Below are 17,193 nucleotides of genomic sequence, written 5' to 3' on the forward strand. Positions count from 1 at the left end.
TCATTGGCTAACATAGTCAGAGACGATTAATTGCTGTTAGTCGTTTAAGGAAAGTACCCCTACTGGATTAAAGCTATCACTATTATCTTTCATTATTACTATTTTCTAATGCAGTACATTCTCGGTGGGCATCAAACCAAAGGACGATCAAATTATCAAAAGCTCTGGACTAGCAAGATTCATTTTCAAAATATGTATAAACTAAAAAACATGTAGCTTCTGGAAATTTTTAAACTGATCTTTTTTTTTGCATAATGTTGCCATTAAATCTTTCTCTTTCTTTATTTTTATTTAATTAGTTTTATTCCAGCTTTTAATATTTACTCCATGCACATTTAAGCAATTGCAAACTATATAAATAAAAGAAAACAGAAGTTTTATTTCATTTTTTCAAACTGATAACTGGATAAAAATTAGGCCTTGAAAAATCAATTTCTAACTTCGAAGCGATTGCAGCCATTGAAGATTTTTAAATACAAAAGTTGTCTGTCTTAATGAGGCTCTAATTTGGATGATTTAATTTATTTTTATATCTTTAATATAAAGGAAGCTATAGCCAAGTGAAAATTTCATCTCCTGACCATTTCTACCTTCTTTGTGCTAGATAGTAAATGTACAAACTCATTCGAGATTTTTACATTTTTTTACATCATATTCCAAACCAGTTAAAATGCAAACAAAATTACTCTAGTTATCCTATTCACAAGATAACATCGGCAAAACGTTATATATATACACTGGTTTAAGAAATTAAGAAAATTTGCATATTTTATCGAATTGAAGGAAAAGAACTGAACTAAAAGAAAAACCACTGCATCTAGATAAAAATGCAAATGTTGTACGGCTAATACCTAATTGTATACGTGTGTGTAGGTGGAGACAGCAGAAAAACAGGCTTTATAAGCGCGTGGAGGGTAAGATGAATTTCGTTCGCTAGCCCACATAGGCGAATTCCTTGGTGTTATCTTGTAGCAATCGGTGAAATTCACGTCGGAACAGTAAAAATGAGTAACCACCAACGTTTAGATGATGGAATGAGGTGGCGAATTATGGGCAGGTTAGATGCAGGCCAATCGCAAGTCCAGATATGCAGAGAGTTTCATTTAACGCCCAGCGTCGTGTGTAACCTATGGAAACAGTTCCAGGATACTGGATCCATCGGGAGAAAGCCTGGGCAAGGTCGTCAAAGAGCCACGACGGCCAGAAAAGATCGCCATTTGTCCATTTTAGCGAGGCGTAACAAAGGGGCTACAGCTTCTCAGCTCTCTCGGGACCTATATGCAGCCACAGGAATCTGTGTATCAAGGGTGACTTGTTTCAAGAGACTGAATGAAAGCGGATTGTTTGCCAGAAGACAGGCTGCTTGCGTCCCGCTCAGGTCTACGAACAGGAGAGTCCGATTAGCATGATGCAGGCAACATAGTTATTGGAGTATGGAGCAATGGACAACCGTTCTGTTCACCGACGAGTCCTGTTTTAGCCTAAACACCGATTCTCGCCGTACTTTCATATGGAGAGAGCCAGGGACCCGCTAGCTACACTCCGATGTCCGCGAAATCGACAGTTATGTCGGTGGCAGTGTAATGCTCTGGGCAGGCATCATGTTAGATAGCCGCACACCTCTCCACGTCTTTGACAGAGGCTCTGTGACTGGTGTGAAGTATAGGGATAAGGTCTTGGAGCCCTGTGTTCGCCTTTTCCGGGGTGCAGTGAGCCCCAAGTTCATCTTAATGGACGATAAACCGAGGCCACATAGAGCTCTTCTGGTCGACGAATTTCTTGAGAGTGAGGATATTCGCCGGATGAATTGGTCAGCCAGGTCTCCAGACCGTAACCCTATAGAGCATTCTGGGACGCTCTGGGGAGAGAAATTGCAACTCGAAACCCCCCTCCGAGAACCATCCAGGAACTGGAAACATCATTGGTGAATGAGTGGGACCAATTGCCACATGCACTGATAAACTGCCTTATTTCCAGTATGACATCACGTTGCAAGGCGTGTATAGCTGTAAGAGGGGACCATACCCTCTATTAACCCATTTCTTTTGTGTATTCTGCAACCACTGTTTCAGACCTTCAGACTTCCGTGAGTGTTACGCACAAACATCTGTGTCTATTATAACTGTTGAATGTTTATTTTGTTTGCATTATATGAACCTATGTTCACACCAAATTTTATTAAAATCTGTTCAGTAGTTCTGGAGATCGTAGATCAAATATGAAAATTCTCTTAATTTCTTACACCAGTGTATATAAATATAGCCACAATGATTTTTATTTATATTAAGATATCTTTTTTGCTCTTCGAATATGAATGTAGTCACAAGTTTATAATTTCTTTTATGTAATTTTCTGACAAGTTTTTCTCTTGTTAATTTATTTAGCCTTATTTTACTCAATTCAATCAGAGAATTATCTTAAAATAGCAAAAGAGAAATTTAAAACTTTTTGAATTATTGATAATTCCTCCTAAAAAACACTAAATTTAATAGCCTTCAAACATCAGCTTAAGAATTCCCAAGAAAGATTCTGAAAGTTCATTACAATATTATGCTTACAACAAGCATATATCATGATCTATGTTTGTTTATCACTTATTATGCTTGAGAGAGACAAACATGCTCATACTAAACTTATGAAATGATAGAATGGTAAAGCGATTCATCTTTGAATATTTTTTTTAATTATGTTTATTTGCAGAGCACAACATGACAAGTTTTTTTTAAATCTAAAATCTGTGCGCTTATAATAATATTTATAAAGAGTTTTTGCCCCAGTAAGTAATATATCACTATTGCATTCATTAGAATTTGATAATTTAGAAAAAATATTGAGATTTCGCGTTGTCGAATTGATATTGCTTGATTAAGGAGCAAAGACAAATTCAAAAGCATCTCCAATTTGAATTTGTTTTAGAGAGTCAAATAAAAATGCCTTGAAAATTGTGAAATGAGTAGAAAAACAAAAAGTAATCAAAATTGTTCAACTCATTCTTTTAACTTCTTAAGTAAAAGAAAACGTTTCTGTCGGCTTTTCTTTATCTTTTCTGCCGTGAAGCAACCTTATTATGATACATATTCTTTATTAATATGAAGATTGGAGCTTTAATAGTCATAATTAGTTATTTACAACTGATACAAAAGAGATGCACGTTATCAAGTTTTGCTGTCCTTCAATGCAGTGACCAGTAATATGGAAATCGTAGAATACTTTTAGCAGCTCTCTTTTACCTGGTAAGAGCTGTCTACTGACTGAAGAATCTCTGGAACAGTTTCTAAAAAGATTGCCTTGAAGTGATCCCTACATCTCAGGAATCAAGTCAAAACCACAAGGGCTTAAAGGTAGTTTGGAGGGTGGTACGGCATTTTCCAACCCCATTCATCGAACAAATCAACCATAACCTGTAGCCCCATCAGTCACAGACCACTGGCTGGAAAATGCCATGCAAAAGGATGGGAGGGTTCTGCCGAAAGTATCGCCGCATCTTTCCCAAAGTTAGTTGCAGATTGTGTCCCAAAAATAAGCAATGATGGTCAGCTGGGGATCATATGCATTTGGATAAGACCATCACATTCGTTCACGAAAATCACCATAGCTTTCACATTGTAAAGGTTCTGACAAATTTTCGACTTTTCTGAAGGCTCATAATGACACCGTTCATTTGATAAGCTTTCATTTGTGGCACGTACGATTTTTTAAGGCAAATGTTTCATCTAGCTTAAGAAAGTCTCTCCTTCACGCTCATAGAGCTCGGAGGAGTTACGAGCAGCGTCGTAACATAGCCATTTCTGTATTTCTGCCAAATGATGTAGAACTAACTCATCGTAGTGCAATTTTTCTCATGCCCAGGCTTTCCTTCAGAATGGACAGCACAATCGTATGCACTAACCTGTCATGCAAGCTTGCCTCGAATTTTATGATGTCGATCACTATCCAGTAATGCAACAAGAGAATGAACTTCTTCATCAAAATGAGGGTGCCCTGGACGGCGCATGTCTGCTACATCTTGGTTGAAGGCTTTTACCAACCGTCCCACTGTTCAGTAAGCTAAAGTCGATTCTCCAAAAGATTCTTGAAGATCTTGATCACGTTTTTGTGGTGTACGACCTCTGGCACTTTCAATCTTTATTCAATTCAGTTGTTCATCTTTCGAAAGCATCGTGACAACACAACATCATACCGCCAACTATCATGAGGCTCTGTACTTTCTGTCAGGGCGCATGCGTATGATGGGGGAGTCCCTTAACTCTGAAGTAAGGTAGATATGTAACTCATGTGTATTATACGTGAAATGAATTGATTCCGTTTTATGACATGTATAAAGTAGTGTTCCACTATTAAAGTTCCAATTCTCGTATGAAAGTAAATCGATACTGTGAAATTTTACATGCATTAAGTGCTGCATTAAAATGTTAAGAAAATCTCATCGTGTTTCATTAGAAAATATGAGTAAATTTCACAAAGGAACTGCAACTTACATGTGGCTGGTGCATGTTAAATTTGAATTGGAAAGTCAGATAGTAAGCTGGTAATATGTAAGATTGAAGGGCTGTGTATCAATTCAACTATAATATTCTTTTCATCTCAATGAAAATTCAAGTGATAGAATTCCTTATCTATCACATAAGCTTTAAAAAATCAGGATGTCAATACAAAAAATCAATAATTAAATTTAAGAATTTGCACATACAATCCAAAACATCAAAACCACTCTTGAAAAACGTCGTTCAAGCCTAATTCTTTTTGTTAGAAAACAGTAATGAGAAATTAAAATATATGTTGGCCACGTACAAACGCTCGCTTTTCCAATACTATTCAATTTTTGTTTTTGTTAATACTCTTATATTTGACTTTATTCACAACAAAACGTAAAATACTTTTTTTGTACTGCCGCAACACTTTTACTTTCAAAAGTAACATGAATGGAACCATTTCCAGAGATGGTATATCCATTTGTTGGATGTCACTGTGCTTTATATTAAGCAATAAATTGTCTTAAAATGTACTGTGAAGTCATCGTATCATTTTTTTCCCCTTTCTTCAAGTTATGCTATGAATAGCAAAATTTAACAGTGAACAGATTTGAGATGTATCATCTGAGCACAGACTATCTCTTCTGTCTGAAATTAAAAGGCTTTCACAGAGGAGCTTGCGATGAATATAAAATCTCGGAGGGAATTAAAGATAAAACATTCACTTACATTCTGTTAATTTTGAATCTCTCCTGCTAAAATTAGCCTTAACAGAATCTTTGTACATTTGAAAAAAATAATAAGGTATCAACTGATTAAGATTGCAAGAGATATGAAGTTTCTAAAGACAATAGAGATGTCTCATATTAAATTAAAGAAGTAATCTACAAGAAATTTCCCACATATTCTCTTCAAATGTGATTGTGTATTATTAACAGCATACCACTGGCGAACAATAGTTAAGGAAGAATCTGATAGCGAACGACCTTTCGCAATTTTTTTGAACATTTAATCATTAGACTGTGATTAACACATTAGTACTTGAAAACCAAATATGTATTTTTGACGTTCTTCTTTTCCAACCGGTTGAAACCGAAATTTGACACAGAACTGCAATTGTAATCGCAAGAGAAACTACTAAATTTCATTGTCCTTATGTTTTGAGTTATCGTATTTACAAGGTTGTGAAAGTATAGGCCAACAGACTGTCAACTCTTTAACATACGTGGTCCAAAATTTTACAAAGATTTATATTTTTTATACTAAAACTATGAATCAAATTTTATCTGCATAAGTTGTTTACGTATAAGTTGTTACTATAAGTTTTTTAATTATTGCGTTTATTGCAAAGAATCAGACCCATAGACAATCAACCCCTTCACAGATTTGATTCCAAATTTTATATATTACATTTTTAAGTCTGAGTAATTTTCGTTTAACTAACTGTTTTCATTTTATAATTATTGTGTCAGACAGTCAGATAGGCAGTCTTTCACATAATGGATTTCATTTAAAATTTAATAGAAATCAACAAAATACCATGCACCCAACATCACCCGTTTAGCTAAAAAAAAGTTTTTGCAGACAGATATAAATTCAAAAATGTGTTTTTGAAATTTGGAGAGTTCTGAAACGTGGTAATTCGTCAAAATCTCCATTTCGAATTTCTGGATGATTTCTTCATTCCTTGAGGATGATTTCCTGATTCATTCTGTCATCTTCTTTGCTTGTAATTTTTTGTAATTTTAATTATTTGTAGTTTGCTTGTAATTATTTGTAGGAGAATATTTTCTCTTGAAAGTTCTCTCCAACAAATACTTGCAATCAAATTTTATATTTCCCTCCCACCACCTAAAATTGTGGGTATTGGGTAAGGTCACGAATGCCTTGCATGGCCCTGATGAATGATCGTTAACAAAATACAAATCTTTGGCGTGAATCTAGCTTTTTTAATAAATCAATCACGAGTATATATATTTTGAGTACCTTTTAGCTGATGATTAACACCAAATTTGATGCAAAATTACGGTTTAATCACAGGCTAATATACAAAATTTCATTGAAGAAAGACATTGCGCTTATGAATAATCGTGCTTACATGCATTAGAAAGTACGGGCCGACAGATGGTCAACTGCTAGCCGGAATGATAGCAAAGTTTGATGAGAATCTATATTTTAGATGTTAAATCTGAGTACCAAATTTTATCTGCCAACTTTTTTGTGTTTTGTAGTTACCAAGTTCCCTCGAACAGCCAATCACACGTTACTTTCCTCTGAATGCATTTCCTTCAAAATTTGATAGAAATCTAGGAATTCGGTAGCAATTCCATCCGTCTGATTCAAAGTGTATTTAAGTTATCATGTTTATAGACAGACAGTCGTAAATCTCCAAATGTGTTTATCGGACTCAGTGATGTTTCAGTTGTTGAAATATCGTTCGAATTCTTCGACGATTACAATACTTCGTATGCAAGAAAGTAAAAAAGTCTTTATTTCTCATATTAAAATGACTTCTAACAAAACTTATCAGTATACTTGTAATTCATAATCAAAAACTTTGAGTCTCCTGTTTAGCAATAATTTTTCTTTTCTTTTATGAATGCTCAATGTTATTTGATGAAAAACATATAAATTCTTAACATATCTTAACATTCTTACCATATTAACGATTTCATTGTTTACACAAATATAAGTATAAACTGATACAATTCACGGATTTGCATCTGTAATCAGTTAAAACGCACTCTGTATATTATGCAGACATAGAATTTTATTAATTCTCAGTGTTCTTCATATAAATAAAGTGACAAAAAATACTAGAATAGGGATGAAATGTTGACTATGGCAATTATTCATCACTGAAAGAAGGGTAGGTTGTTAGAATTGGATGGGAAGTTTTGATGCCTATATTACACAAAATATTGCATTTCGTGCTGAGTCTGGATTTTCGGTACGGAGATCCCGTTTGGTCGTAGAATGTTAAATATTTTAATATATGAATGAAAAATGGCAAAATGATCGCTAAATCTGCTTACACATTGTTTCTTTTAGAGATTTAAATGCTTTGGAATGAAAAATGGAAAATAATTATTATTTAGTAGAAATTTAAGGAAATACTCGTATTTCCCTAATTGTACGCATGAAACTGTAAAAAAAAAGACAGAGAGAGAGAGAGAGAAAACTTAGAAAAGATTGCAAATAAGAAAAAAATGGTACGCATTAGGAACAAGCATACCTGAAAGAAAGGATTACTTTTTTTCATAACACAGTGGGGGCGGATAATCTCCCATGAACTTTCTCATATACTCCTCAATAGTGTGTCCTTCACCCGCTCCCCGGCATAAAATTTTGAGACTTTCGCAAAGTCACGAATGGTCAAATTTTTATTTTCAATATCCCCCACATAAACGTCCTATGCTAGCCAATTTTGAAAGCCATTTTTGTTTCGACCGAATGAAACAAAATTCTGATGTGCAATTACAATTTTAATTGCGCGATCGCATGCCATTCCTTATTTCCATTTTTCTATTTATTTAATATTCATCATTGTTAATTTTTAAAATTCGCAACTACAAATGTTCACGGAAATCTAGATGGAACTAGAATTTTTTTAGTCCATTTCAAAAATGTGGTATATTAAAGAAATTTATTTAATGAATAATTTAAACGAATATTTTATTTGTTTTGCATTTTTTTTTTTAATTTTTTCTTTTGATGAATTTTTTTTCTGATTATTTTTGTCCCTTTTCTATTCGTCACTTCCTATTTCACAGACTGAGGATAACTCATCGAGTGCTTTTATACCGTTGGAATAAGAAGAAAACAACTATACGAATGAGAAAGTTGTATTATAATAGGAATGTTTAATGCAATCTAATCCATACAATTGAATATTTTCATATTCTTATATTTTATACAAAATCTGCTTCTTACAGGTTGATTTTATATATGCTCATAGATGTGTCTTATATCTTTATTTTTCAATTCAACTACCACATTCAATAACTCTAAAATCGGTACTTTGGTTAAAATGGACTATAAGATTAATAATTCTATTCATAATTGTACACGATTCATAGAATTAGCTTACATTTATTTTTTTCCCAGATCATCTGAAAGTTTTGGTGTTTGATACTTCCGTAAACAGTGATGAGAATCTTGTCATACGTTTCTCTGCAGATATCGCAGCACTCTAAGACATGTAACAAATCTTTCAGAGTACTCATAATTTCTTGATTCGATTATCTCTGGGCAGCTACTGAATGAATATTCACGCATTTATTTTTTATTGTTTTCTACAATTTAGCTTGCAATGATAACATTTTTCAACTTGCTTTTCGATATTATTATAATTCGACTTCGAGCATCCCCTTCCTTGCTTACAGAGATCTGAGCGCTTGATGATGCAGCATCATCACAATTACCAGCCAAATCAGAGCTCAAATAATTTATGGGTAAAAATTATCAACAGGTTTGATAACATTGTTCCTTGATCCGTACTGAAAACTGATTTTGTTGCCAAAGATGTCCCATTGAGTTTATGGAAATTTCTTGGTACTACCTCCAAATTTATCTTTGTTTTCAAAGAATTCTATTTAGATTGTAACTTGATAAGAAAATTAAATTTGAGTTCTAATTATATGCAACAATCAAATCGCATTACAATTATTTCAATTATAAATGAAAACTAAAAATGAAATCAACGCAATAAACCAACTTAATTCCAAGGAGTATACAGTGAATCAATATAGGAGCCGTGTAAAATAACCTAAAGAATAAAAACCTAATCTAAGGAATAAAATTTAAAATAATGCATGAACAAAGGGAATAAATAACAAATAAAAATAGATCAATAATAATAATGCTTTAAAAAATACATGATGATGTTGAATTAAGTTCAATACGATAAAAAATTAAATTAGAACAATTAATAGATATATTAAAAAATAAAATTGGAATAAATTAATCGATAGTTAATAGATCATTTAATTCGTAAGAAGCCACTCCTTATTTGTTTTCCTTTTATATGCTGAGGAAATTTCTCTTTCGGGTTGCAGCAATCATCTGCGATCTGTCACAGCTTTCATTGGTATCTTTTTCTCAATACTTCATTACATTCCAAAAATTCTAAATAGCTGAGATGACCACGCAGAAGTCTTAATATCGATATTGGATAATGAACATTTTACTTCTTTAACAAACTAATAAGTCTGAACATTTTCAAAACTCTCTGCTGACAGTTGTTCATTTCACAATCCAAGAAGCATTGGAAGCAATACATAAGCTAAAAATCGTTCCAATCAAGTCTCAGTTTTCGCTACGCTTATGATACCCGACTTCCACATAGAATAAAACGAATTTTTTTTTTAAAATTATCCAGGCCATTTTAATAATTTGATAACCAGAAAAAAAAATAATTGTTTCAAATGAAGAAGCTGCTCTCTTTTTAGAGGCGAGTTCGTAATAAACAGATAGTAATTAGCATATTGCTTTGGTAATAGGGAAATATATTTTATATCTATGATTGTTATTTGGGTTGGTTTTCTAATTTGTAAATAAGAATCAGTAAGTGTATAAGACGTTCGCGATTTTCTTTTAGATAATTTACAAATTCTTTAATTGATTTAATGCCCAATGCTGGAAAACATTGTTATGTGACATAGAAATGATACTGACACTGAAATTATAAAAACTGGTCTACATAATGTAAACTTAGATGTTTAGTAATTAATTTTTCTACGTAGTTATTAATAAAGTCCTTAATGACTAAATAAATGCATTGGAATTATCTTACTAAAAAAATAAATTTGCGCCTCTATTGCGCAAAATAAATTGAAAACAATGCATATAAAAAAAGTGGAATATCAAATTTTGTCATCATTAGCTTCCTAATGAGGGAGTTCATTAAAAATGAATGTGCTTGCAACATTGATGCAGGCGAGAAGGTTAAAAACATACACTCTAATTTGCACTGTCAATCCATTAACTCATTCGCAATAAAACGAGGTTGTTTGGATTTTCTCCGACATCCGTGTTTTCTGACGAAATTACGCTTGAGCCGGAAAACGCAATCCAATTTGAGAAATAATAGCATTTTCGACGCCCTTCTCCTCCTCTTGGTCTTCCCACCTCCCGATCCCTGTGCTCGGCCAATCCGAAGACGGCGATTCCCGTTTCAGGAGCAGGAAGTGGTAAGGAGGAGGAGAAAAAATGGATTTCATGTTAAGGTGCCAATGTTGACGAGGGATTCAGAGAGCTGATTGGGATAATAGAAACGACTCATTCGATTCTTGCGCCAGCTCCGCTTTTTCTTTTCGGCGATGATGCCACACAAATAAAAAGGGATGCAGTCATTTCTGGCGAAAGTGAAGTGTTGGAAAAAAATGGAGAAAAGGCATTGACACTCGCTTATTTCATTTAATAAATGCATAATTTTGGTAATAGATTTTTAACAAAAATCTGAAAGAAATTGGTAATGATCACGTGAAGCAACATAGCTTCTTTTAATTAATTCATAATTTGGTATTTTAAAAATTAGATTAATGTCTGACTTTTTTTTATGATTTAAGGATTGCATAAGAATGGACTATAATGTTGAACAGTAAGAATATAATGCTGAAAACACTTGGGCCATTGCTAGGGAATATTTTAGAAGAGTTCAAGCGCTTTCTGGTTCTTAATATTAAGAAAAATGTTGTGAAAATTGACAATCAAATATCTTGTCTAATTTGGAAACATCTGGCGATTTCTTGTTAAACTAAATTCCAGAAACCAACCACTCTTAGCTGTAAAACTTAGGGTTAAGAAACTAGAGATTTTCATATAAAACACTGTAGAATTTTTTCCACGGTTTTTTTTTTTTTTTTTCCCATCAAGAAATTAAATGAGAATGGATCTTCCAATATTCTTTAAATTCTGGATGGAATAACCTCGTCAAATAACGGGAAGTTGGAAAATGTTGCGGAAGCCCACCGAAAATTGGTTAGGAGAACAAATTAGGCTTTCAATAACCTGCTTTCTGTATTTCAAACATTTTTCGTTATTTTTCTTTGAGATTCGAGTGAACTATGTCTGAGGGTTTACATTTAATACTCTACAGCCTCCGAGCTCTTCCTTTATCAATAAAATAGTATTTTCGCCATTTTAATTGTAATCGTTTATTTCAAGGGATTTCAGTTCTCTCTATTTCGAAGTCGTAAGAGAATTTATCGACAACACTGATGGGTTCTAGGGTGCACCACATTTTTCGATAGTAATCAAGTGTCTCTGCGTTTATTTAGTGCACAAATTTGGTTTAATTTAGTTTAATTATATTTACTTCCTATTTCGAAGCAATAATGGGTAGGCTTTTGAACAAGATTCGTAATTTTGAATCGTGATCAAATGACATGGGAGACACCTGAGCAGTATTCCACACAGAAACTACCACACTAAGTCAGGAGAAGGCATTTAACTTTGGAGAGTAAGGTGCCAGTTTATCATCACTCGATCTTAATTCAAATCTATAATGTCCATTTTAAAATTGCTTTCATTATTTCAAAATATGACCTTTAATCTAACAATTGAAACTTTTTGTCGTAAAAAAAGCAATACGATAGCAAATCTTCGAACCTATATATTTTATTAACAACGCACATGAATTATGAATTTTGTACTAAATGCAAGAAAGAGTATTTTACTCTTTAAAAAGTGCTGTCAAATATATCGATGATTAAAATTATTTCCACGGGACATTTTGTGAATATCACAATATGTTGATTTTCTATTTTAAAAACTGACAACAAACTGCACTTCTTGTATTTAAATATCTTGATATTATTAATCAGATAAAATATAAAATTATGTTTCTACTACTACATAATGTTAAACTACAAATCAAAAGGGGGAAAAATCAAGTAATGGGATTTCCTGTATTTATAAAATGAATCAGCATATAAGGCAAATGGCAGTTATTGATAACTATACGAAATCCATCTTATATGAGAATGTCAACATACCTGCACTCTAGCTTCACTGAGGTCCAGCCTCATGGCCAGTTCCTCTCTGGTGAAGACATCCGGGTACTGGGTTTTCTCGAAAGCTCTCTCCAATTGATGCAGTTGGTAAGTGGTGAAGGTCGTTCGACTGCGACGAATTTTCCTGGGCTTATCCGAACCACCCCCGTTCGTCCCATCTCCATCATCTGTGGATTCGAGTGGGTGAAGCGGGCCTCTTGTCTGCGAGTCGCTCTGCTCTGCAGAAGAAGGGGCCGGGGGACTTTCTTCCTGCAGCACTCCGAGGTCAGAGAGCGAGCTGCGGTCTTGCCGATGGACCAACCTTGAAAGAGTGTCGCGAAGAGCTGCTGTGGGGTCTCCTGAAACAAGCGGATAGAATTGAATCAATTTCAGGATATTCCATTTTTATGCTACTTGTGATGTCTACGATTTCCGTTCATTCTTTCACTTCTTGTAGCTAGACAACTGATTTTTTTTTTTTTTTTCGTATTACCGACTTAAAAATTTTATTGTTGTGATAAGACTATCGTGAATATTCCAATTCCAATTTTTTTTCGAATATTCTGTTGTTATTTTATTTTTAAAATTTTCTAAAATTTCATTTTTTAAACGTTTTCTAAAAATTATTACGAGTGCAGTTCAACTGGAACTGATTATTATCCCCTTAATTTTTTGATGTTTAAATTTTTAAATCAGAATTTTTAAATTGACGGACTTAGAAATTCAATTAACTCATATTTTATATTCTAGTGCAACATCAAAAAAAGATATACTGTAATAATGGAAGTTTTTGCAAGAGGATATTATAAAAATGGTCACAAATCCCGTTATAGCTAAAGTAATTATTTTCAAATTCTTCATGCAATTTTAATTATTGTCTTGTGTATTTGGCTCGAGAAGCCGCAAATGTTGCAAAAGTAGTCGTTTTTGCATAATGCAAATAATTTGGATTGCGAAAGCGTTTATTGAGAATTGCAATTAGTTGTAGCGAACTGCAGCAACAATCAGTTGAATTGCAGTTAGTTGCAAGTGTTATTAATGGCGATTTCAATTTACCATGCAAGCGTATTGAAGTTTTTCATGGCAAACTAAACAGGCTTTAATACAGTTTCTTAAAATCTATAAAATGAAGATTGAGTCTCTTTTGAAAAATTATGAGTAATCTCTGTGGTATCAGACTGAAAGAAAATCAGTTCACTCTCGAAGAGTTTTGCAATAAAGTTTTAAGCAAAAACTATAAATGCGATATATAATTCGTATGATGGCAATATTGAAATTTGTGACTTGGACACTCCCGATACATATAATACATATCTAAATTGATTCAAAAATGAAAAAAGCATGAAAGACGCTCTTTGCCCTTCTTGCGTCAACTTTTTTGAGTATTTCAACATTATTCACTAAAAATAAACTCTAGCCAACAATTTCTCTGAAAATCGTTTTTCAAAATTCCAGGATGTTTTTCTATACAATATTGCTTCATATCATTCCCAGTTATTATTATATTCGTTATTTATTATTAAGCCAACCTGTATAAAAATGCATGTTTTTCAAAACTTCAACCAACACCAGTATTCAACAATAAGAAAAGAGACAGTTAATAATTTTGATCCTTCTTATCATTCTTAAAGAAAAATAGATAGTGAAACCCAATTCTAAAGTTCTTCCTGTTCCAGATTGACCACAGGACATTTCTAATATACAATCCATGATCAATAAGTTTTCTAATTTCCTCGCAACAAGATAATATTTCTTAAATATAATTTTCATGTTTGACGCTCTGTTAGCATATACCCATATACATCACTAACTGTTATGGAAATGCTCACCGATTTCTTTTTTCTATATCCATTCGAAACATCAAAAGTAAATACATCATTCCATAGAATAGGCTGTTTGACTTTCAGCATTTTGATTGCAAATCAAGACTCACAGGATATATTATATATTGCTCAGGCATTAAGGAACAAATATAAATAATGATATTTTCATTATAGCTTTTAAAAAATTATCTGAGAGAAAATATTTCAGATAAAAAAAAATCAAGATTATATCTGTCGTTCAAAGCACATTCTTTGCTAATCTTAACAATCTCATCATTATCCTTTTAGTTTAGTTTATTTATATTAACGTCCCGTTGTAAAGCAATACTAGGGCTATTTTGGGACGAACCTCGTAATTTTGAACCGCGGTCAGATGACGAGAACGACACCTGAGCTGGCACCCCCTCTCCACACCACGTTTGGCCCTGACGGATTTAACGTGCAACAGATCCTCGTACACGACGGTTCTTCGATGGAATCGAATCTCGAACCTGAAACCTTACGGCTCAAGAGCCGAGACCTTACCACCAGGCCACCGCGGCCTCATTATCCGTTATGATAATAGTCTAAAAATAACAAAAATTTTGATCTGTCGGTCCAAAATTCAAAAAAAAATATGTTTGTTCAAAAATTAGGTTTTCATAAATAATGCTTATTGAAAGTTTTACTTCTGAATAACTTATACAGCTTTCTTTGACTCTACGAGCAAATAAAAATTCCACCATGAGTCAGAAAGAATGACAACCCGTACCACATAAGATTAATAACTTCCAATACCAAGCTCCATTAATGAAAAAGAATTGGGTTCTTATTTTTTCTATAGCTAAGAAATCCAAATATATAAGAAACATGATAATTAATTCTGGCCGCTGTTCACCATTGTAGAGAGGAGAAAAGGCAAAGCCTTTTATGTACATACTGCCTATACTCGATTAATCAGTCTGGTTAAAGGGAAAAGAAAGAAAACAGAAAGCGCATGTTTCAAATATGATTAATTTTACAATACTTGTGAGTATGCAATATTTTTTGTTGCTCCATTGTCTGTGCACATATAAGTATTGTCTGGTTTACCGACTCAAGAAAACTCAATATATAACTGCATATGTGAGAAGAATCCATGCTCAGATCTAAATCGCATAATTCAAAAGATTACCCGAGAGCTTTGTTGATGGTAATTACAAAAGCCATACGAATTGGGAATTATAATCTCTTTTTGATCGAATCACAGGAATACGAAGAATGGGGACATCTTCACCACTGAAAAGTCCTGTCAAGATTGTTACTTCTATGACGTTGCTCATTAATTTTTTTTCACTGCAAACTTCGTAAGATTGCAAAGCTTTGATTGATAATTGTCACGCCAATTTTCAATTGCAGCACTTGCGACGGCATCCCTGGCAGATCGAGTGAGTTCAAAAATCCTGTTGGATAATTAACCGCTTCATCTTCTTCCACAATAGTACCGATGGACTTGTATGCGACTCGATTTGAATCTTAAACTAAATAATATTGTTAAGCTCATAACTGTCCTTGTTCCTGGCCACAAGAATAGCTCGTTCGCTCAGGGAATTACGATTCTTGAAATTGGTTTAAATAGTGGTAAATGCTTTTTCATCCAATTCTTCTTTTGACGTCACTAAAACGCAGAAGTTATGAAGCAATGAACTTCCTTCTGATAGCAGATCAACCGACAACATTCCGTTCCCAATTTCTGGCAGGTGAAATAAGAATATTTCAGCTAACCAATAGTTTTGCAGCTGGCCACGCACATTTTGTAGTTAATCATAACATCTTTAGGCATCGCCACAAAGTAGAGTATTTCAGGCAGCAATTATTTCATCCTTTGATATCAATCAAGGAATTATAGGCAATGTTAGCCTAAAATCTCCTGCGAGTAATATTAATGTTTTCCAAATGATCTGATGTTTCACCTCAGATCTTGCAATGATTATTCAAGAGCCTCGAGCGAATTTTTATGCGCCATTTTACATTATCCCAAACATTAAATTTTAATTTCTGTATTACTTTTTCCATGCCGAATGCTTCGAAAATGTTGCAAATAGGAGTTTCACTGAATTACATATTCAATGGCAATTTCAAAGCGGAATGAGCAGTTCTTCCAACTGGTAGGCCTTTCAACATACTGGTAGCATTGTCGCAGATATACTGGAAGCAAGAGCTAAGGCTATATCATTTTGGAAAGAAACTGTTACCAGAATCGCTCTAGTTAGAAATGTTTTACCAGTTCCTCCTGGCACATCTAATTTCTCCAGTTCCGAAGATCTCCGTTATAGACAAATCAAGCATTTGCCTAGGAATATTTGATTACACGTACCACAAAAGATCACCCGTGTTGTATTTGTTCACGACGCATTTTTATATCGAGTGAAGCAGTTGCAGATCGATTCGGTAATAGGATTACCATTTCATAGAAAACTTTGTCAGCAAATTTCTAACCGCAAATTACTGCTTCTTTGTAGATCTCTGCTATGAAATCTATGTTGATACTTAAATTTTCCTTGCATATGCGGCTGAAAATATCTTTAGTCATGTGTTATTTATATTTCTCCAATAGCTCTCTAGGAAGCGAGAGATAGCAGGCGGTTAATATATTGACAGGCCAGTCAATGCATAAATTTGATTTGGATGTAAAGTGTGACACATATTATTAACGCCTGCATCCCTCTGTCGGTCATTTTCCTGTAAATTCAGAGCTATACATGCACTGCAGAAACAGGTATTGTAGTGCCATTGACAATTCTCGATTACTTAAAGGATGCTAAAGCGGGCAGATTTATTAACAGCATGCGAAGAAAGAAGCATTCATGTTGCTTGAGATGCCCGGGGTACAATCTGCCTATCGTAGTTTCCATGAATATGCTAGATTGTCATGCAACTCGCTTT

General features: G+C 33.8%; 1 protein-coding gene across 1 annotated transcript in view; it reads right to left on the reverse strand.

Annotated features, from left to right (window-relative positions):
* LOC129960983 (retinal homeobox protein Rx3-like) overlaps nucleotides 1-17,193 on the reverse strand; it is a 51,209-nt gene that overhangs the window by 10,164 nt on the left and 23,852 nt on the right. The window contains exon 2 of the mRNA XM_056074769.1: nucleotides 12,470-12,825. Coding sequence (XP_055930744.1) covers nucleotides 12,470-12,825 — 356 coding nt within the window. The remainder of the gene's footprint in view (nucleotides 1-12,469; nucleotides 12,826-17,193) is intronic.

Source organism: Argiope bruennichi, chromosome 2, assembly GCF_947563725.1.
Source record: "Argiope bruennichi chromosome 2, qqArgBrue1.1, whole genome shotgun sequence".
In the NCBI taxonomy this organism is placed as follows: domain Eukaryota; kingdom Metazoa; phylum Arthropoda; class Arachnida; order Araneae; family Araneidae; genus Argiope; species Argiope bruennichi.